At 43.9% G+C, this 22,399-nt stretch overlaps 2 protein-coding genes across 2 annotated transcripts in view; both read left to right on the forward strand.

Annotated features, from left to right (window-relative positions):
• swi5 (SWI5 homologous recombination repair protein) overlaps positions 1 to 3,401 on the forward strand; it is a 9,097-nt gene extending 5,696 nt beyond the window's left edge. The window contains exon 5 of the mRNA XM_080756535.1: positions 3,281 to 3,401. Coding sequence (XP_080612661.1) covers positions 3,281 to 3,345 — 65 coding nt within the window. The 3' untranslated portion in view covers positions 3,346 to 3,401. The remainder of the gene's footprint in view (positions 1 to 3,280) is intronic.
• An 11-nt stretch (positions 3,402 to 3,412) lies between these two features.
• Positions 3,413 to 22,399, forward strand: part of slc27a4 (solute carrier family 27 member 4) — a 61,924-nt gene continuing 42,937 nt past the window's right edge. The window contains exons 1-5 of the mRNA XM_080756523.1: positions 3,413 to 3,482; positions 7,137 to 7,305; positions 10,227 to 10,388; positions 13,936 to 14,152; positions 19,361 to 19,544. Coding sequence (XP_080612649.1) covers positions 10,228 to 10,388; positions 13,936 to 14,152; positions 19,361 to 19,544 — 562 coding nt within the window. The 5' untranslated portion in view covers positions 3,413 to 3,482; positions 7,137 to 7,305; position 10,227. The remainder of the gene's footprint in view (positions 3,483 to 7,136; positions 7,306 to 10,226; positions 10,389 to 13,935; positions 14,153 to 19,360; positions 19,545 to 22,399) is intronic.

Consider the following 22,399-nt stretch of genomic DNA (forward strand, 5'->3'; position numbering starts at 1 on the left):
GTGTGTGTGTGCGTGCGTGCGCGTGTGTCTAGCCTAATTGCACAAATAGCAGACCTACAAGCTCACAAGGTATCGCAGAGCAATTCATTGAGATCTTGTAGCTTTCTAAAGTTTAAATCACGTTTCTCTATACGTATGCCAGAGTAATGAGGCTGCAAAAGTGAGGTTGATTTAGAGATAAAATCCCATTCATTGTCTACGGGAGGAAAAAAACTATAAATAAAATTAAATATTTTAAAAAGTATGAACTTTTTTTCAAACAACTTTTTCACCAATGAAAGCTCAAAGATGGATGAACATTATAAAGTTTGAATGAAGTTTCAAAGTGAAAGTATGACGGAGTAATAAGAGCTCAAAAAAGTGAAACTGTGAAAAATGGGACCTTTCTTCCATCGACTCTCATTATAAAGAATGTAAAAAAGAAAGTATAAAACTTTGTAAAAATTCTAATACAAGCACGCATCACTGCAAAGAGCTGAACAGTTTGAAGGTTGAACTACATTTCTAGTATAAAGTATGTGGAAGCAGTTGGGTGCCAAAAAAAAGGGTGGAATAAAGAATAAATAAATATAGACTGGCAATAACTAGTGTGTGCTCGCTGTGGCGAGCCCACAACTATTACATGTCAAGGAGCAGCCCCAAAATGATATGTAATTGGCCACCGACCCCCCCCCCCCCCCGGCCCGATCAACATCAAGGATGTTTGATATTTTCTCTGCCCCCGCAGCCCCCCCCCCCTCTCCTCTCCCCCTCTCCTCTCCACTCCCTCGGGGGCCGAGAATCCTTGGATGCGCTTGCGCCCGAGTTTTAAAACCGTGTAGTGTGTGTGTGCGCTGCATAAAACAACCGGGCCCGATTATCCTGTAGTAGTGTGTGTGTGTGTGTGTGTGTGTGTGTGTGTGGCGCTATCGGATTTCAGATTGAAAAAAGTCGGCTAGTGTAAGGCCACCTTAAGTGCTCTGCCATTGTACAAGTACATGACGTTAGTGCTGTGTAAATAGTTACTTAGAGACTATGCTATAACTCATTTGTTTGGGGCAGCTTTGTGTGTGTGTGTGTGTGTGTGTGTGTGTGTGTGTGTGTGTGTGTGTGTGTGTGTGTGAATTCCTAGAGGTTGAGAAAAGTATGGCAAAGTTCACATTGTCAGGTTTTAGTGACACTTGAGTAAGTGTGGATGCTCACATAATTTTCAATGTACATATATATGTACATAATATATATATTTCTTGATGTGGACAGCCCTTTAAGACCTTGTAAAACGGTAATGATATCATGTATATTCTTAGTTTGTAAGTAACATAGTGCATACTAATGTGTCATTATGCTTCGTGTGTGTCATGTTGTGCAACTGGCTCCCATGGGTGAATCGTACATGCACATCCATTCTGTAACCCACTTAGCCATGAGGACGATTCTACAAACGCCTACTAAATCCTGACAGTTTTCTGAGAAAAAATAAAACCTGTGTTTCTATGTCGGTGGTTCTCAAACATTTTCATGTCAAGACAAGGACCCCCAAAACTCTATTTGGCCGCCGACCCCCAACAAATATGTTGTTCCGAGAAGCAAAGATTTGAGTGTACTGTGTGGAAGAAGATTATTTTGCGCCGCATTTTCACGATTTAAAAAAAAATAGCTGATCTACAAGCTCATAGCGCGGCACTCGGTGCCGCGCTATGAGCTTGTAGACCTGGTATTTTTCAATAGCTATAGTATAACACCAAAATAATTAACCCAGAATGGGTTAATTGTATGGGTTGAACGTCACAAGCGAGCATACCTTCAGAGATGCGATAAGCTGTTGGTATTTTGATAAACCGGTAAAACAGCCCTTCAAAGGCAGCTATGTGCTATAAAGTATGTGACTGAAACTCCAGTATAGGCTATAATTATGACGTTGTTGGAAACTTATAAAACCAATAAAAAAAACGAATTAACTCTATCTGTACAGCTACAGCTGTTGGCATAAACCCCAGTTCCGTGGGCCAGCATACGCGTTCACTTTAAAAGTGAACGCCCCACCCCACACACACTCGCCACACACGGGCCTCTCGTTCTGTGGACCCTAAACGCAAGATAAGAAAGTACGGCATGACGTCACAGGTCCTCTCAAATGTTGGGCCTGTGGCTCACCCGGCTATCGGTGGGGTCCGTCATGACGATACACACCAGAGGCCACGGGTAACCCCCTCCCAGGGTCCCACACTACACTATGAGCACCCGACCGTTGCGCCGATCCGCACCAAACTTGGCACAAACGCTGTCCGGAAGTCTGGCACGGTGCACAAAAAATACCGTAATTTGCACACATATACTGTATGAGGCACAGCAGTAGCGTTTAACACTTCAAATGGCCATTGCTCTAATCGGACTAGATTTGAAGGCCACATATCGGGCCTGAAAACCTAGTTTAGTTTAGTTTTTTTTTTAAGTGGTGCAAACCACTTCCTTAAGTGAGTGTGTGTGTGTGTGTGTGTGTGTGTGTGTGTGTGTGTGTGTGTGTGTGTGTGTGTGTGTGTGTGTGTGTGTGTGTGTGTGTGTGTGTGTGTGTGTGTGTGTGTGTGTGTGTGTGTGTGTGTGTGTGTGTGTGTGTGTGTGTGTGTGTGTGTGTGTGTGTGTGTGTGTGTGTGTGTGTGTGTGTGTGTGTGTGTGTGTGTGTGTGTGTGTGTGTGTGTGTGTGTGTGTGTGTGTGTGTGTGTGTGTGTGTGTGTGTGTGTGTGTGTGTGTGTGTGTGTGTGTGTGTGTGTGTGTGTGTGTGTGTGTGTGTGTGTGTGTGTGTGTGTGTGTGTGTGTGTGTGTGTGTGTGTGTGTGTGTGTGTGTGTGTGTGTGTGTGTGTGTGTGTGTGTGTGTGTGTGTGTGTGTGTGTGTGTGTGTGTGTGTGTGTGTGTGTGTGTGTGTGTGTGTGTGCCTGGCTGGCTGGCTGGCTGGCTGGCTGGCTGGCTGGCTGGGTAGGTAGAGGTATAAGCACGAAAACAGCATGGTTGTTTTTCACCACCTGTGCGCAACCTAACGCAGATTAACGCTGATTTCAGGTGTGCCAGTGACAGTACAGTACAGTACAGTACAGTAGACTCTGTCATTTCTGAACTGTTTCGGGGGCAGGGCGGCTCGCCGGAATCGGGCCGGCATTCTGTGGTGTCTGGAACCCCCCCGGGGACCCCCACACGGAGTTGCACCATTTTTCTCTTTTTTTTAAAAAACCTTTGACCTCAATATCAATTGTTTTTTTTTTCCAATATTGTTTTATAATCTGACCCCTACTCCCACTATTTCTTCCAGCTGCTCTTCGAGGAACCACGACACGAGACCTCTACAGCCACTTTGACTTGGAACTGGATGACTGACTGACTGCATTGGGAAAGAAGAAGGACTGGTTCTCTATAGACCAAGGAGAGGAGGGGAAAAAAGTGGAGGAAGACCTGGAGTAATAAGAAAACAAGCCTGCCCAAAGATAGAACTGAATTGAACTGTAACGAATGTGGTGAGTGCAGAAATGACAATTCAGAAGACTGCAGGCTTTAACTTAAGACTTTGATGAAAAATAAATGGGAGGAATCTTTGGAGCAATCCAAGTATATAAACAATATTTCGTTGGAGGGGGGGAGGGGAGAAACGGAGCCTCTTGCATAAGTCGTTTGTTCCAAGAGTAGTTCTGTTGTAGTGAAGAGATATTGGGATATGACTAAACATGATGCCAGTTAAATACAGGATATTTCTACATGTACATTTCTAAGTGTTATTTATTGTGTATACAGTAGTTCTACAAGAAAATGTACGTCTTGTTACTTTAAAATACATTTCCCTTTTTGACTATAGAGTGCCAACGTTTTAGTCCTCCAAACCTGCGAGCAAGTTAGCTTTTTTTTGTTGCACTTGTTCCCAGTATAAGAGCCATGGACGTCAAGACGTCTAATTGCCAATTATGGACCGGATTTTTATTTATTTATATTCTCTTATTTTATTTTTTTATATCCATATTTTGACAACTCCTCTAATCTGGTGTACAGGTGATGACATGCACATTACATGCATACTATAATTACAATTTCTTTCTTTTTTTATAATTGGAGAATTGGCACTCAAGGCCTAAACTGGTGACCACCAGGTGGCGCTGTTAATTGTCTCAGACGCCAAACGTGGCCTTATATAGGTTCTGGTGCACAGAAACACCTGGTGGGTCCGACTGTTCCGAGCTCGCTGGATTTTGTGGCTTCTAAATCCTGACAGTTTTCTGAAAAACTCAGGTTTCTATGTCAGTCGTTCTCATCGACATTTTCATGTCAAGGACCCCCAAAAATATATGTAATTGGCTTAGTTTAGTTTATATATATATTCCACATTTGTCACTATTTTCAAATAGCCCCTAGCCGTCTGTGTGGAGTTTGCATGTTCTCCCCGTGTCCCCTAGGCCTAGGGTAGGTACCCTCACATGTTCTCCCTGTGCCCCCTAGGGTAGGTACCCTCACATGTTCTCCCCGTGTCCCCTAGGGTAGGTACCCTCACATGTTCTCCCCGTGTCCCCTAGGGTAGGTACCCTCACATGTTCTCCCTGTGTCCCCTAGGGTAGGTACCCTCACATGTTCTCCCTGTGTCCCCTAGGGTAGATACCCTCACATGTTCTCCCCGTGCCCCCTAGAGTAGGTACCCTCACATGTTCTCCCTGTGCCCCCTAGGGTAGGTACCCTCACATGTTCTCCCCGTGTCCCCTAGGGTAGGTACCCTCACATGTTCTCCCCGTGTCCCCTAGGGTAGGTACCCTCACATGTTCTCCCTGTGTCCCCTAGGGTAGGTACCCTCACATGTTCTCCCCGTGTCCCCTAGGTAGGTACCCTCACATGTTCTCCCCGTGTCCCCTAGGGTAGGTACCCTCACATGTTCTCCCGTGTACCCTCACAAAAACATGCAGTAATCCTGGCCTGATAGAGGAGAAAGGAACTGGTCGGAATAACGTGTTCCTTCCACGCGCTACGTCCGGCCGGGGAAACTCCTCTGTCAGGTGAAAAGAAGCAGCTTAGACTCCTCATGCATAGAAGGAAGCATGAGGTCATAGTCCGTTGCCCCCCCAGGTTGTCAGAGGAAGTGTAGCGCCCAGGATTATATTAGATAATTGACACTGGGTGAAAGAATGGGTTACAAAATCGTGGGATAAAAAAATATATAAAAAGAAAAAGAAAATGCCCCTATAGCCTATAGTCGCTTATTTTGGGCTTATACCTGGCAACACTGCAGCCTCTATAGCAGGGGGTGGACTTGTATGAAATCAGCAAGATTTTGCTTTCGGTGACTAGTCTCTGAATTTTGGCGTGGTGTTAGGTATGTGTATAAGGTTTTCAAAAAGCTGTGCAAACGCGTTGGACCCTAGTGGTCTGTTTGCACAGACTCAAGTTAAAAGGCCTATAAACTATAACCTGTGATTAATGTAAAAGATAACAATTATGCACTTGGTAACTACTCTTTGAATTTTGGCATGCTGTTAGGTATGGTCATAATAAGGTTTGGCTTGCCCCCTAGTGGTCGGTTTGCAACTTTGGAATTAAACAGGCATTTTAAGCTCCTGGCAGCCATTGTGGACGCCATCTTGGAAACGATGCCTTTCAAGTTGTTCGTTTTTCCGTACATTTTTTGTACGTTATTTAGCACACCCTATGGTAACAGAATTTAACTAAGAAGAACTATTCACTAAGAAGAACTATGTCAAGAACTATTTTATCAATTATTTGGGGTTCCAACCATGTACTGACATATCTAATAGTGGTTTCATTGCAAACCGACCACTAGGGGGCGAGCCAAATTACCTTGCGATGTTTTTTGAAAACCTTATGCCCGTATCCAACACCATGCCAAAATTTAAAAAAAAAGTAGTTACAATGTGCATAATTGTTATGATTTTTTACACCTTTTAAGCGTCGTACGAAGCCAACTCTTGTCGTGACAAATCATGACAACACACACAATATTTTGGACCAAACAAATAATTACAAAGAAGAAAAACAACAAAGAAAGTGTCGTAACCATGCCGTTTTTTTCTACTTTCTAATTCTTTGTTTGGCCCGAAATATTGTGTGTGTTGTCATGATTTGTCATGACAAGAGTTGGCTTCGTACGACGCTTAAAAGGTCTTTAAATAAATTAAATAAAAACTGCCTATGGGGAAATGCATTGCGAGAATCAATTGAATAATATCTTATCAATTATTTTGGTTTTCAACCATAACTATATGTATCCAATATTTGAGTCTGTGCAAACAGACCACTAGGGGGCGCGCCCAGCGCGTTTTTCCACACCTTTTTGAAAACCTTATAAATACCCATACCTGCTATAACTAACACCACGCCAAAATTCAGAAACTAGTCACCAAAAGCCAAATCTGTACAAGTCCGCCCCCAGCTACTATATAATATACTCGTCTTTGACGCCGCCGCGCGGTTGTGTTCCGCAGCAGGGCCGTGTCACGGTGTCACTGCCGGCCGGGTGGAGAAACTGCCGATCGAGCCGAGGAGCGGGTTCACTCCCGGTCGAACGGCGTAGCGTAGCAGGGCCGCATTTCTGTGACACCACACCTCACCGCCGCAAGTCCCGCCCCCCTGCTCTGCGATCTGCAGTGTGTGTGTGTGTGTGTGTGTGTGCGTGTGTGTGTGTGTGTATTTATGACGAGGAGATTTGACTTGGCCGCGCGTGTGTCCGTCACCGCCTCTTCCGCGACACACTACTGGTGGACGTTGCAGTTGGTGGGCGGGCGCTGTGCTAAGGAAATTATAAGGTCATTTGAATTACTCTCTGTGTGTGTGTGTGCGTGGTGGCGAGAAGAGTCAGCGAGCTGCTTTTATCATCACCGGGTACAATGAAAGAGAAAAGGGAGATAACGGCGATGGATATGATGAACAGACCATGTTAACAATAACCGGGGCAAAGTCGAACCGCGGCGGGAGCAGCTAGCAGGAGAATTTGATCCCAGCAATCCCCATCATCATCGGAGGAGGAGGGGACCGTTCGCTCTTATTTATCAGGAGATCCCCGGTGTGTGTGTGTGTCTGTGTGTTTGTGTGTGGCGTACGTGTGTTTGTGTGTGTGTGTGTGTGTGTGTGTGTGCTGCATGTGTATACGTTTCTGTGTTGAGTCTCTGCTGTCACTAAAGAGCAGAGAGAGAGAGACGGCTGTGTATGGTTGGTACGTGAACCAGGCTGGCCTATATCCTAAGCCGATCATCAACAAGGTGGAATCGCCACACAGCAGGAGGACGGGTTCCGCGTCTGGACTAGCAGTGCAGTGTCCGAGGAGAGACTGCGACGTGGACCCGGTTCAAGGTAACAGTTATTATAGGTGACGGTTCTATCATGTCAAGCGGTTCCCATAGCAGCGTTCAATGGAGGCTTAATTCCCGAATCCCCCACAATGGTTGCTTGCTTCCCGGATGGGTCCGTTATTATTTACTATAAGCGTGGCCGAGGAGGGTATAGAAAAGAGGCTCCCCCCTTGTCCTCTGCCAACCTTGCCCACACACAACAAGCAAGTCTTTAATGATGAGCGGATATGGTATGGACGCGCGGCTATTGGCGAATAAGTCGAATGTTGGCCAATCGGGCAAAAAAAAACCCGGTCATTTCTGTGGGGCAGCATAGCATACTGTGCATGTCAGCTCATTTGCAGCCCCTGTCAGACCGCTATAAGCCGATGCGCGCAAAAGGGCTGCGCATCCAAATTGCCATCGCTCTTGTTACAATAGAAAGAATATATTGTAACGGTCAATCATGTATCCCGACTGTGCACTATTATATAATGATTAATACTGGGTTATGTTTTTTTTTTTAAAGAGCCACGTCAAAGCGCACATGGCATTGTTGGTGGTGGTGGTGGTGAGCCGTCGCACAGCTAGCTCTAGTCTACTCCACCACTACCGCAATATGCTGTTGGTACGCGCCGTTTAAATGTCCGGGTGTGTGTGTGTGTGTGTAGCAACAGTGACTGCATGGTGATCAGACGAATCTCTCTTTTTGTTGTTGTTATAGGCGACTCCCCCTATAGCAGCATTAAGAAACCGCCACTGTTAAATGAACTGACACACACAAGGGTGGTGAATATATCTTATATAGTTTTGTGGGTTTTTTTTCTCTCTCCTTATATTAGTATTACTACTCGGGCAATAAATAGATAATGGAGTGGCAGCCGCCTTAAGCGAGCCTATCTCGTTTCTGGGATCATCTTCTCCTCATGGCTATCGGGTAGCATAGCATTGGCCACTCGACTCATATTATGCCATGTAACGTAAACACAGTCCACAGTCCTTATGTTGCCCTGTCTAGACTTCCCCCCAATACATTCCATTTGAGATTCCCTCGAAATGATGCCACATGAACAGTTCAGGAATGCACCTAGGAAAATGTAATGCACCGTCAACTCAATGTTGCACTCATGTGATAGATTGTCAGTGGACTATAGCCTACACTGGGCAGGTTATGTGTGGATAAAATCATCGAACATCATTTTCCTGTCGAATTGATATTTAGAGTCAGACGTGTGACCTGCAGCTTGGAACAACTCTGTTGTGCTCCCTGCATGTGTCAAAAAAATGATAATACACACTGATATTACTAAAGTGGTTGATGTGAAAGATGCCAATACACTTTAATAATACACACACACACACACACACACACGCATACACACACATAGGTATGGCTGACTGGGTTGACAAACCTGATTCGGTCCAACTCGGGCTTGGTCTGATGACGTATTTTTAGCGTCTCTTTGAAAGTTGACAAACTTCAAATTAACATTTGACAGCAACTCCTCCTCCTACTATCTACTTGAAGGTTAATCAGATTCCTCATAATGGAACTTTGACACATGCTATCATTTGATTGCCACGTTGCGGTCTCATTTCAGTTGAGGGAGATAATTATTCAACATTTAATCTGCTTCCTTTTCAACTATAGGCCTCAAAGTTAATGTAATGATAATTAATAAAAGCACAGCATAATTATGTTATTCCGAGTCGACGTGTTAATGCTGCACTATACGCTTATTATTCTTCTACCAAGGTGTGTGTATACTGTAATAGGCCTATATTTATGTCATTTTATCTCACTGTAGGGTGAAGTGGGTAGAAGGTCACAGAGTCCTTTTGCACCGCGTGCAATTGTAAACTTATCTACAACGGTACAAGTACTGGAATAGGGAGCTAATTTTAGTTTTCTGTCACTGTGTTCAGTTGATATTGAAAGAACAATATGGAGCAACAGACAAAAATAAGTTTTATTTGTACCGTAGGCCTATATTCATTAACCTGACGCTGCCAGATCCAAAAAGCTTGCTACACAAATTTGTTTCACAGCTTATTTGGATCTGGGATCGCGGAAGCAAATTCGATGACGGGGCTGTTCCTTTTTTTTCAAGATACATGGTAGATGATTGGATGGGAGCGTCTGTCTATCACCGTGTGGGCGTGCAAACACAACCAATCATATCGACGTGTCTATATACCGTCACATCCGCATCCCGCCTTTAGCTCACGCTGATTGGTTCGGTGCGAAGCAGATCTGACTCAGGGCTCAACTCTGTCAGAGATCCCAGATGAGTGTTGTGTTGGGGAATATGTTTCCGCAATACCGCCCTCATCTGGCAGCGTCAGGTTATATATTCATACCGTATTGTAACGAAACGGCAGTTACATAATAGTTTGCCCATTTAGACCGGAGGACGATTCTACAAATATCTTCGAAATCATGACGGTTTTCTGATAAAACCTCTGTTTCTATGTGTCAGTGGTTCTCCAACTATTTCATGTCAAGGACCCATTATAATTATATATGTATTTGGCCTCCACAACCCCCAGCTCAAAATATGTTGTGTCAATTTTTATCTCCTATGTGTTTTCAGTTTTATCTCCTGTGTTTTCAGTTTTGATCAGTTTTACCTCCCCACTACTGGTGTGCGCTCCTCCTACCTTTTTGTTTGTTCGTTCGAATAGCTAAAGTATAACATAATCCTTAAACACACCAAAAGGGGTTCCCTCCGCCACCCCAAAATGGGTTAAAAAACTACAAATGCCATTGCTTTCCATGGTGGGTATACTTTACTTCACTGGGTAGTGTGGGCGAACAGCCCTATAACTATACTTGATATACCTGTAAACCCAGGGCAGGTGCCCAGCTGTATTCCATTTCTAAATCTGTTTTTGTGTGTGTGTGTGTGTGTGTGTGTGTGTGTGCGTCACGTGATCTCCCAGGATGCTGCGTCTAGCATGCTGCACAGCGCTGCTCTTTGTGCTGAGGCTGCTGCTGGGCCTTCCTTGGTACCAGGTGCTCCCCGCCACCCTCATCCTCTACCTGGGATCTGGAGGATGGAGCTTTCTACAGATCTTTGCCAAGACAATCGGCAGAGACTTACAGTGAGTGTGTGTGTGTGTGTGTGTGTGTGTGTGTGTGTGTGTGTGTGTGTGTGTGTGTGTGCGCGTGCATGCACGAACTGAAAGCTCTCCAACAACGGTGGTTATTTATCATGCATTGCAAAAGTCAACGTTCACTTGTGTTATTAGAAACTGAATATAAAACGAGGCATTCCTGTAATGACACGCTTAAGCCACTTTTGGGGCGGGAACCCCTTTTGGTGTTTCAAGCATTATGTTATGCTTTAGCTGTTGGAAAAAATAGCAGCTCTACAAGCTCATAGTGCGGCACCGAGTGCCGCGCTATATGAGCTTGTAGGTCTGCTATTTTTTTTTTTAATCGTGAAAATGTGGCGCAAATCTTTGAATATGTATTATTTCAGAGCGAACGTTTTGTTTTAACTCAAATCTTTGCTTCTGTGGGTTCCCTGGAACAACATATTTTCAGGGGGGGGGTCGTCGTCGGCCAATTTCATATAATTCTGGGGGTATTTGACATAAAATAGTTTGAGAACCACTGACATAGAAACAGAGGTTTTTCAGAAAACTGTCATGTCTAAAAGGGTTAAGCCACTCCCCCCCCCCCCAGGTGTGTTTGAGAAGCGAAGCTTTGTTGACAAAGTGAAAAATAATGGAAAGAGGAGAGTGGGGGGTTATTTCTATCCGTTTACCTAGCTATAGGGGTCATATTTACTATATATTGTGGGTTGCCATGCAGGCTAAACGTAGCCACCAGTTTCCTTATTTTAACCAGTGGTTTCGCTCATGATGAAACGGGAAATACTAAAAGCCACGTCACTTAAATCTGTCCTTGAGAAAGCTGAAGTGAGCTGAACTACAGAACTACCACTGACCCCAGTGTTGTTTTTGGCAACACGTTTTGATTTTAGTTTTAGTCATATAGTCTCTTCAATAGTTTTCATTTAGTTTCAGGCATTTAGTTTCGGGCATTTTAGTCGCCTGGAATGTTTTAGTGTTAGTCTAGTTTTAGTCGAGTAAATATCATAAGATTTTAGTCGACTAAAATGTATTTTGGCGGGCCTTGATGCCGTCGTAATGACTTATTGTATACACTTGCTGAAAATAGCCGATCTACAAGCTCACAAGCTTGTAGATCGGCTATTTCCAGTGTAAAATGACTTATAGGCTACTGGATCTCTAGTCCCTAACATTTTACTCTAGTTTTTATTTGTTGACAAAATATCAGTATATTTAGTCTTAGTTTTAGTCATCATAGCTTAGTTTTCATCAGTGTCGACGAGCATCTTCCGTCTTAGTTTTATTCGACGAAAACAACACTGACTGACCCATAAAAAAAAAAAACCCAAAACCAAGCAATGGCTGAACAAAACTATAACATTCAAAACGAGCCAGAACATTATCATTATCATCAAAGGACCTGCCAATCATCAACAGAGAACCCCAGAAATCAGCCATATCTTTATACACCTGTGCATTGTAAAAGTCGTTTTTAGTGAGCTGCGGTTGTAAAGTGTCCTATACAGTACTTTGCACCGGGCGGGAGGACACACCCAGCCATCTCTGTCGTAACGTTTTTACAACTTCAAACTCCACCACCTCGGGACGCGGCTGGTTACAATGGTTAACTGCGCACACACCAGGAATCAATCGCTGTCCATTTAGGGCCGATGAACTAACATTTTAAAATAATTGTAACTCATTAGCGGGCAGCATTATACGCGCTTGTTCCGCAAGTGGCTCTCGGCAGTTAGCTAGACGAGGTTTTTTTTTTTTTACACATAAGTGCTTTATTATTCTAATAGTGGACACTGCTTTTTTTTTCCTTCTACCCCAGCGGGTTGCAGAGGTATACACCACAGGTAGTGACGGATGAACCACCCTGCTTAATGCTCCGGTGTGCTACAATATCTAAGTCGTATACTCTCTTAGGATTTTCTGTTTGGTAGCTTGCTCCAACACCGTGCGATGACTGACCGGTCACATCATGGGTGTTTTAATAATGCAAACCCCAGAGTTCAGTTCCAGTTAGCGAACCACTAATAAGCTATAGTATAGCAGTATAGCTCATCGTTCGTTCTCGCCACTGCTAGAATATGTTAACCCATTTTGGTGTTTTAAAGCATTATATGTTCCACTTTAGCTATTGGAATATAGCAGGTCTGCAAGCTCATAGCGCGGCACTATAGGTGCCGTGCGGCGTGCTATGAGCTTGTAGGTCTGCTATTTTTGAAAGATTGTGAAAATGTGCCTCGAATCTTTGAATATATATTATTACAGAGTGTGAACATTTTAACTCAAATCTTGGAACAATCCTGGAACGACATATTTTCAGATGGGGGGGGGGGGGGAAGGCATATTACATATTACTTTTGGGGTCCTTGACATGAAATATTGAGCACCACTGATACAGAAAGGTATAGGGCCTAAATGGGTTAATAATGCGTACTAAAACGTATCCGTTTGTTTAGGTGTGTTCTGGCTCTTAGCCTATAGTCATTAACCGCTGTCTCTACTCTTCCGCATTTCACATTCCTGTGCGTGCGTGCATGCGTGCATGCATGCATATTTTCCTGTGCAAAGCACTGCATTCGCACATCTGTTGGGATTGTACGGGACAGGCACATAGTCCTATACATTTAGTTTAGAGTATGGTGACCACTGACTAGAGATGTCACGGTTTGTCCAGGATCGGCCCGGGTTCCAAGCTTGGTGTCTCGAGTCCTGACAAATATCTGTTTACTGACCCTAAAATGTCCTGGTTTTCATAATTCATTGCCAAATGGTCCCCGTTTTTTTATTTTAAATGTTTTTCAAAACCGTATAAAACGTTTAGGCACGAGGCGTAAGTCACGTGTGTAAACATGACATCATCTCATCATGATATCCTTGGATAACCTTACTTGAGTTGAGTACTTATACCCATGACTCATCATGAGTACTTGTTATATAGAGTTGTAGTTATTTGTCATTTTAATTTAGTTCAGTTTCCATTCATGTCACTTTAAAACGAGTGGAGTCGTTCCGAGGAAGTCAATGCAGATCGCATGTCCGTTCATTCATTTAACCCCTTTTAGGCCTGAGAACGGTTCTAATGTGAATGTCTTCTAAATCTAAGTCATAACAGTTTTCTAGAAAAACCCATGTTTCTATCCATGTTTCTCAAACTATTTCATGTCAAGGACCCCCAGAATAATATGTAATTATGGCCGCCGACCCCCCCATCTGAAAATATGATGTTCCAGGGACCACTAAACCACTAAATTGGACTCCTAATGTGCCCATAGTGTCCACTTCAATTCGGCATAGAGTAGCGCAAACGTCACTCACTCTCTGATGGTTTCTGATTGTCTGCACCTTTGTTAAATTGACACACACACGCACGCACACACACACACACACACACACACACACACACGCGCACACACACACACACACACACACACACGGACCCCCAGGCTATATATATACGGACATGTTGACGACCCCTGCTGGACATTACCAAGAATCACTCCTTATACTTGTTGCGTTTCTCATTGGGCTTTCTCTTCCCCTGTCCTCTCCCCACCAGTGCGGCGGGGGTGCTGTTGCAGGTGAAGATGAACGTCCGGCGCCACCTCAAGCAGAAGAACACCATCCCCAAGATCTTCGCCGAGACCGTGCGTCGCTACGGGGACAAGACGGCCCTGATCTTCGAGAACTCCGGAGAGACGGAGAAGTGGACCTTCAACCAGCTGGACGAGTACTCCAACAGAGTGGCCAACCTGCTGCTGCAAAGAGGGTTCCAGGTATATATATACGGACATTTTGATTCGTGAAAGCGAAAATGTGTGTTTTTTTTGGTATGGTAAAGGATCGTTCGTGATCACACTGTTACTGTACAATTAGCCCTTCACTAAATCCCACCCCCCCAAAAAAAAGCGTCCCTGTCCAATGCCAATCCAAATAGTTTAGCGACGGTTGCCATGCAGGTCAAGCTTTCTTCGCTGCCAAACGTGCCTATTGGACAAGGATGGGTTGGGGAGGGACTTAGTGGAGGGCTAATTTACAGTCGCTTGTCCTTATTGTCGCACCACGTCATTATCAAAAAATAAGATATTTCCGGATGTCATTTGAAGATTAGTGCATTTAAGGTGGTCAAAAACTACAGCAATATGTTCAGAAACATCCTCTGTGAAATCTCTCGGAATGGAAAGGTTAACCCATTTCGGGGCGTGAACCCCTTTTGGTGTTGGCATTATGTTATGCTTTAGCTGTTGAAAAAGTAGCAGATCTACACAACCGAGTGGCGCTATACGAGCTTGTAGGTCTGCTGTTTTTGAAAAACCCAAGAACCACTGACACAGAAACATAGCTTTTTCAGAAAACTGTCAGGATGTGCGGAAGACATTTTATAGAATCTGATCTCTAAAGCCTCTCAGTCTGTGATTTCTTCACCTCGTTGGCTGTACTGTGTAGAACGGCAGGAAGGAACAAAGAAAGAAGACTTGCTGAGGTGGTGGTACCATATAGGGGGTCACGGTGGCGCAGTCGGTATAGTGCTGTCGCCTCACAGCTGGAAGGTCCTGGGTTTGATTCCCGCTGGGGACGCTGTGGGCGCTGGCGGCGGCGTGTTTCCTCTCCTCCGTGTCATCAGTGCCCATACATACCCGAGGCGGGGTTGACGAGAGGGCCCCCTCTGTGTGGAGTTTTGCAAGTTCTCCCCATGTCCCCTATAGGGCAGTGGTTCCCAAACTTTTTCATGTCAAGGACCCCCAAATTGACTTTTTTTTTTTAGCCCACGGACCCCCCATTTGAAGAGATATGCCAGGGACCCCCATGAGAGAAAATTTGTACGGCTCTAGCAGTGATTCTCAACCAGTTTAGGACCCCCCCAGTTTGACATGCATTAGTCCACGGACCCCCATTGAATGCCATTTCTATCTTTGGGACACCAATTTATTTTGTAAAATCTAATTTAACTCTGTAATTGAACTCTTGAGAGTGTACAAATGGAACCAAATGGACCCGTTATGGTCCATTTGGTTCCATTTGTACACTCTCAGAGTTACAGACCCATAAGGGTCCATTTGGTTCCAAACTATCATTTTGTTGGGGATCCCCTGGAACTCCCTCAAAAACCCCTGGGGGTCCCCGGACCCCACTGCCCTAGGGTATAGGTACCCTCACAAAAAAACATGCAGTCTCTAAACTGCCTCCCCCTGGCCAGCCGGGGTACCTGATGGAGGGGAAAGGAACTGGTTGGAATAACGTGTTCCTTCCACGCACTATACGTCCAACCAGGGAAACTCCCCCCTGTCAGGTGTAAAGGAGCAACCTGGACACTCAGGCATGAAGGAAGCATGAGTTCAAGTCCGTTGCTCTCAACAGGTTGGCGGAGGGTGTGTAGAGCCCATGATCACATTAGATAATTGACACAGGGGTGAAAAATTGGTTACAAAATCGTGGGATAAAAATTATAAAGAAAAGATGGTGTATTAGCAGATCCAGTAAACATTCGTAGCAACTAAGCTACATTTATGACAAATACGAGTGCAGACGAACACGGTAAGTAAAGACAGAAGTGGACCGGGTGGAGAGGCAGTGTTGTTTTTGGCAGCAAATTTTGATTTTAGTTTTAGTCATAGTCTTCTCTTGAATAGTTTTAATTTAGTTTTAGTCACATTTTAGTCACCTGGAATGTTTTAATGTTTTGTCTAGTTTTAGTCGACTAAATATCATAAGGTTTTAGTCGACTAAATCTATAGTTGATTTAGTCTAAAAAATGTATCTTGGCGGGCCTTGATGCCGTCGTAATGACAGATTCTTTTCACTTGTTGAAAATAGCAGATCTACAAGCCCACAATGGTGAGCTTGTAGATCGGCTATTTTCAGCATGCAAACTAATTGTTAAAATGACTTATGCTGGATCTCTTGTCCACTAGACCCTTCCTAACATTTTAGTCTAGTTGTTATTTGTTGCCGAAATCGTCGGTATATTTAGTCTCAGTTTTTAGACATCATAGCTTAGCTTTTATTTAGTTTCCATTTTCGGAAGAAGGTATAGTCGACGAACGATTTTCGTCTTAGTTTTAGTCGACGAAATCATGAGGCATGGCAGTATGCAGGATTAGGGCGTAGGCCGGTGATGAACTGAAGTCAGAAGAATAAGGTGAGCTTTTGGGGACTGGCTCTGCAGTCCTGACCGAGGGGGGGCGAGTTCACTTCAAAGCTTGGGAGCTGGCGAGGGAAAAGAATGTAGGTTGCCTGGTAGTGTTGACAAGGTTGTGGCAGACAGTTTGCTGACCATTTGGCAGCCCTACCCTAACCCTACGCATGACGTTATGGAATTATGTGATACTAGACTTGTACGTGCCCGTCGGCCACCGGCCTACTTGAGAGCGATAACACCTTATAATAATACCTAATAATTATAATACCCGTTGTCAACTTGTCATAGCACCCGCTTTCACTATCTGCGTGCGTGTGTGTGCGTGCGTGCGTGCGTGCGTGCGTGCGTGCGTGCGTGCGTGTGTGTGTGTGTGTGTGTGTGTGTGTGTGTGTGTGTGTGTGTGTGTGTGTGTGTGTGTGTGTGTGTGTGTGTGTGTGTGTGTGTGTGTGTGTGTGTGTGTGTGTGTGTGTGTGTGTGTGTGTGTGTGTGTGTGTGTGTGTGTGTGAAGAGTGCAAACTGTCTGAAAAGTGGAGCGGTTAAGTAATCAATTTGCAGGTGTGGGGTTGCCTTGGCAATCAATTGGGTGGAAGAGGCAGAAAATTGTACAGGTGAAGGGGATTTAGGCTGATTAGGCCCACTGGCAGAGCCTGAACAGAGGCTTTTGTGGTCGGTGGGGCAAACGGTTCTCGAGTTGCGCTGCGTGCATTTCAACCGTACACACACACACACACACACGCGCGCGTGCACGCAGAGACGTGGCACATTTATAGTAGGATACTTTTATTACTTTGTTTGTTGATTCAAGTGGTCAACAACGGGGTCACTTTGAAATGTACTAGCCAATGGCTATATCTGTATACGAGTGTCCCTGGAAAGGTCCTGGATGAATTAATAGACAGGCAGGTGACACTGCATGCATGGGCTCTCGGAGAGACGGAAAAAGAAAGCGTGACCAAATGGACGCGTATAGAATATTCTGGGCAATGACATCCGATTGGAAGGACGCACGCACGCCACGGGGGGCATTGTTACTGGGAGGAAAGGTGGGTGAACTTTCACCCACAAGCGTCTCTCACACTTGAATCAAATCAGCTGACGTCGCCGGCCTCGACTGTCCTTGAGCCTGATCGCCTCTCGCAACCGCTCCGTAAATAAACCATGATTCAATCCACACGGTCTGCCTCGCTCGCTGCCTGTGGTATATATTTTATATAAGTGTGAAGTCTTATCCTCCAAAACATCATCAACATCAAGCCGCTATCACACTTTTAACCCATTCTGACCTGAGATCAGATTCATACGAGGTTTCCACTGGACACACACTGGTCTGATCAACCCATTCTGACCTGAGATCAGATTCTAAAAATGTCAGTCGTTCTTCGATTTTTCAAAAATAGCAGACCTACAAGCTCGTAGCGCGCCACTCGGTGGCGCGCTATGAGCTTGTAGATCTGCTATTTTTCAATAGCTAAAGCATAACATGATGCCAAACACCAAAATGGGTTCCCGGTCAGAATGGGTTAATATGAAAGAAGAGCCTTGCCCCTGTAAGACCCAGCGTTGCTTTTCGGTAACTTTTTTTAAATGTATTAATTAATTACTTTTTTTTTTTTTTCTGTTCTTTTTTTCACCTAAACGTCATCAGTGATGTTCATTGCAATGCCATTGGTCATGATATTTGCATATAGAGACCCCCCCACAGAGGCTGAAATTCACACAAATTCTCACTCAATTTTGAACCTATGACATTTGACCTTTAACCCTAATAAAAGTAAGTCAAATCATTGCAATATATGTTTCTTTGTTATTAGAATGTCTAGATTAGAACATGTTTTATTCATTATTGTGATAGATATCCCCCAAATGTAAATTATTAATTTATTATATTACTATATTATTATTATAAATGTGCATAAAAATGTTATGCACATTTATAATAATTATATAATAATAATAATAATAATAAATTAATAATTTATTTTTTTAAATTTATTTAAAAAAAAAGAAGTTCATCAAACTTACATTTTACATATTCTTTCAACATAAGTCCTAGTAGTACAAAGTAGTAAGTAAGGTTGAAATCTCTTTTTTGCAAGTAGAAATATATCCGGGTCTTACAGGGTTAAAGGACGAGGAATCAATCACGATCTGCAGTTTTATGAAAAAAATATATATTATCGGCTCCCATTGGAGAATTGCCAGGGACAGTTATAGTCAAGAAAGACTGAAGGGAAAGAGAAACAAATTGACGGGGAAGCCTAATATGTCTCACCATACTGACGGTGACTACTCTTAACTTAACCCATTTAGACCTGGGAACGATTCTACAAATGGCTTCTAAATGCTGACAGTTTTCTGAAAAACCCCTATGTTTCTATATGTCAGTGGTTCTCATACCATTTCATGTATTTGGCCACCGACCCCCCCCCCCCATCTCAAATTATGTTGTCCCAGGGACCCCCCCCCCCCCCCCCCCCCCCAGAAGCAAAGTTTTGAGTTAAAAACGTTCGCACAATTTTTCAAAAATAGCAGATCTACAAGCTCATAGCGCGAGCTTGTTTATATGCTATTTTTCGACCGCTAAAGCACATGATGCTTAATAGACCAAAAGTTGTTCCCGCCCAGAAAGGGGTTAAATTAATTATGTCCTTTTGATTAGTCAGGTGGCGATTACAAGGTTATAACCTTGTAATCGCCACCTGACCAATCAACGGACATAAATCATGGCTCAAGATCCCCTATACCTGAACAGTGATGTGAGCGGGTCATGAAAGGTGCTATACAAATAAAGTTTTATTATTATTCTTGACTGCAACAACAACTGCCTCTCTTCTTCCACATATAGGACGGAGATGTGGTGGCGCTGTTCATGGAGAACCGGAACCAGTACGTGGGCCTGTGGCTGGGCATGGCCAAGATCGGCGTGGAGGCGGCCCTCATCAACTTCAACCTGAGGATGGAGGCGCTGGTCCACTGCGTCAACATCTCCAACGCCAAGGCCGTGGTGTTTGGTTCCGAGCTCACTGAGGGTGAGGAAAGGTTCTTTTATATACGCCGTGGGTTTCGTTTGCCGTCGAGCCTTCATCAGCGTTGTCTTGACGTGTGTGTGTGTGTGTGTGTGTGTCCAGTGAGTGCCGTCTCCATGCACAAATCAGCAGGGGGGGGGGGGGGTGTGATTTTTCCAAAGGAGGCACTTCATTTTTCAAACCCCCCCCCATATATATGACACATATTCGCCTATTAACCCATTTAGGCCTGACGTCGAAATATATATATTTTTACTATTCTGAAAGAATATATACACGGGTATTCAAAGATTTGTGCCACATTTTCACGATTAAAAATAAATAAATAGCAGACCTGTAGATCTGCTATTTTTCAATAGCTATAAAGTATAACATAATGCTTAACCCATTCTGACCTGAGATCAGATTCATAACGAGGTTTCCACTGGACACACACTGGTCTGATGAACCCATTCTGACCTGAGATCAGATTCTAAAAATGTCAGTCGTTCTTCGATTTTTCAAAAATAGCAGACCTACAAGCTCGTAGCGCGCCACTCGGTGGCGCGCTATGAGCTTGTAGATCTGCTATTTTTCAATAGCTAAAGCATGACATGATGCTAACACCAAAATGGGTTCCCGTTCAGAATGGGTTAAGTTAAAACACCAAAAGGGGTTCCCGCACAGAATGGAACCACATTTTGTCTTCTATAATCCTGACAGTTTTCTGAAAAAGCCATGTTTTCTATGTCAAGTCGTTCTTCGATTAAAAATAAATAAATAGCAGACCTACAAGCTCGTAGCGCGCCACTCGGTGGCGCGCTATGAGCTTGTAGATCTGCTATTTTTCAATAGCTAAAGCATGACATGATGCTAATACCAAAATGGGTTCCCGTTCAGAATGGGTTAAGTTAAAACACCAAAAGGGGTTCCCGCACAGAATGGAACCACATTTTGACCTGACATCAGATTCTAAAAAAATGTCTTCTATAATCCTGACAGTTTTCTGAAAAAGCCATGTTTTCTATGTCAAGTCGTTCTTCGATTAAAAATAAATAAATAGCAGACCTACAAGCTCGTAGCGCGCCACTCGGTGGCGCGCTATGAGCTTGTAGATCTGCTATTTTTCAATAGCTAAAGCATAACATAATGCAACGCCCAAAATGGGTCAACAGAGTGATGCTTGAAACAGGCTAAAAACGGTACTTTTTGGGCAGAAAGGGATTTTCTTTCACCGGAGGAAAAATATTCTCCATGAGGCAGTTCTCTGGGAAATATCGGTAGAGGGCGCAGCGGAGTAACTAAAAGTATTTTTTTTCCCGGTGGAAACTAAATACCTTTTTGCCCAAAAAGTACCGTTTATACGTGTGGTGGTGGGGGGGCTCAGAGTGCGTCCACTAAGGAAAGTAGGCTTTCTATTGACACAACCCGTCTTTTTATCGGTGAGTAGGTCAAACGTCCGTGAGATTTCCACAAAAGAGGAGAGGCTGGTCTGATTTCGATTTGAGATTTAATACTGATAGTCACATAGCCTTATACTGCAGGGCAGAATCGAAGTAGAAGCAGTAGAAGGCTATGGACCAGAGCTAGTGATGAGTGAGGTTTCCCATACATACTGTACTGTATGTAGGGGCGGATATCGCCAGGTACCTGGCGATGCGATTACATATCGATTCCGAGGGTCACGATTCGATTGATCCCGATTAATCGGGGGCTACGTTACGATTCGATTTAAACCCGATTAATCACGATTAATCACTCACTGTTAATCACTCAGTCACTGTGACTGTGACTAATAAAGAAAGTGCTTTCTAATGATTATGAATATATATATATATTCTTTCACAGTGCACGTTTTTAACTCAAATCTTTGCTTCTGGGAGCAAATATTTTCAGATGGTGGTCTGTGGCCAAATACAGAACAGTGCTAAACAGATGAATCGAACACTCAGGCCAGCTCCTCCCCATCAAACTCTTAGAAACATTAAGCAGCTTTCTTTAAAAAAAAAATAGATGCTTTTTGTTGTTTCCTTATTCGGGGATATCATTTTCAGTTACAGAAGTGTAATTAAGGAAGCTTGAGGGTCAGTTCTTGAGACTATATATGTTGCACTTCTCTGTTTGTTTGCACACATTAAGGAGCATTTGGTTTAATCAGACCAGTGTGTGGCCAGTGGAAACCTCGTATGAATCTGATCTCGGGTCAGAATGGGTTAAAGTGTATGGCAACATTTTGGATTGTATGCCGCTGAGGGGACACGGGAACTCGATACAACTCACAACGTGTGCAAGTTGTGTGAAAACAAATACAGTGGGAACAAGATGATATTGCCCACTGACCATCCCGATCCCTAAACACACGGACAGCTGCCCGTGCACTCTAGAAAAGGCGACTAGAATTACGAAGTCCATCGGCACTTTTATTGCAAAGGATTTACGTTCATATTCGGTCGTGGAGAGCGACGGATTCCGGGCCATGTTACGCACTTTGGAGCCACACTACATCGTCCCATCTCGGCCACATTTCACAGGCGGTCGATGGTGTGAGTTTTATCGAGTTCTCGTGTCCCCTCAACCTCATTCAATCCAAAATGTTCCCCTTCTGTCATATTTTTTCTCTTCCCCTCCGCGTTGGTAACTCTTTCTGTTTTGGTTGTTGAAAGCTAAAGCGTGTGCGAGCGCTGTGTGCGTCACTCTAAACGGTCCGGTACGACGCCGCAGTCGCAGATTAGTTCCGCCCTTTTGCTCCGGTAAAATAATAATAATGATATAATCGATTTTTGACATTTGTGCATCGATGAATTATCATCCATGACGGAATCGCGATTAATTGGATAATCGATTATTATCCCCACCACTAGTATGTATACATGCGACCA

The sequence above is a fragment of the Protomyctophum bolini genome (genome assembly GCF_963924005.1).
Source record: "Protomyctophum bolini genome assembly, chromosome: 22".
NCBI lineage: Eukaryota > Metazoa > Chordata > Actinopteri > Myctophiformes > Myctophidae > Protomyctophum > Protomyctophum bolini.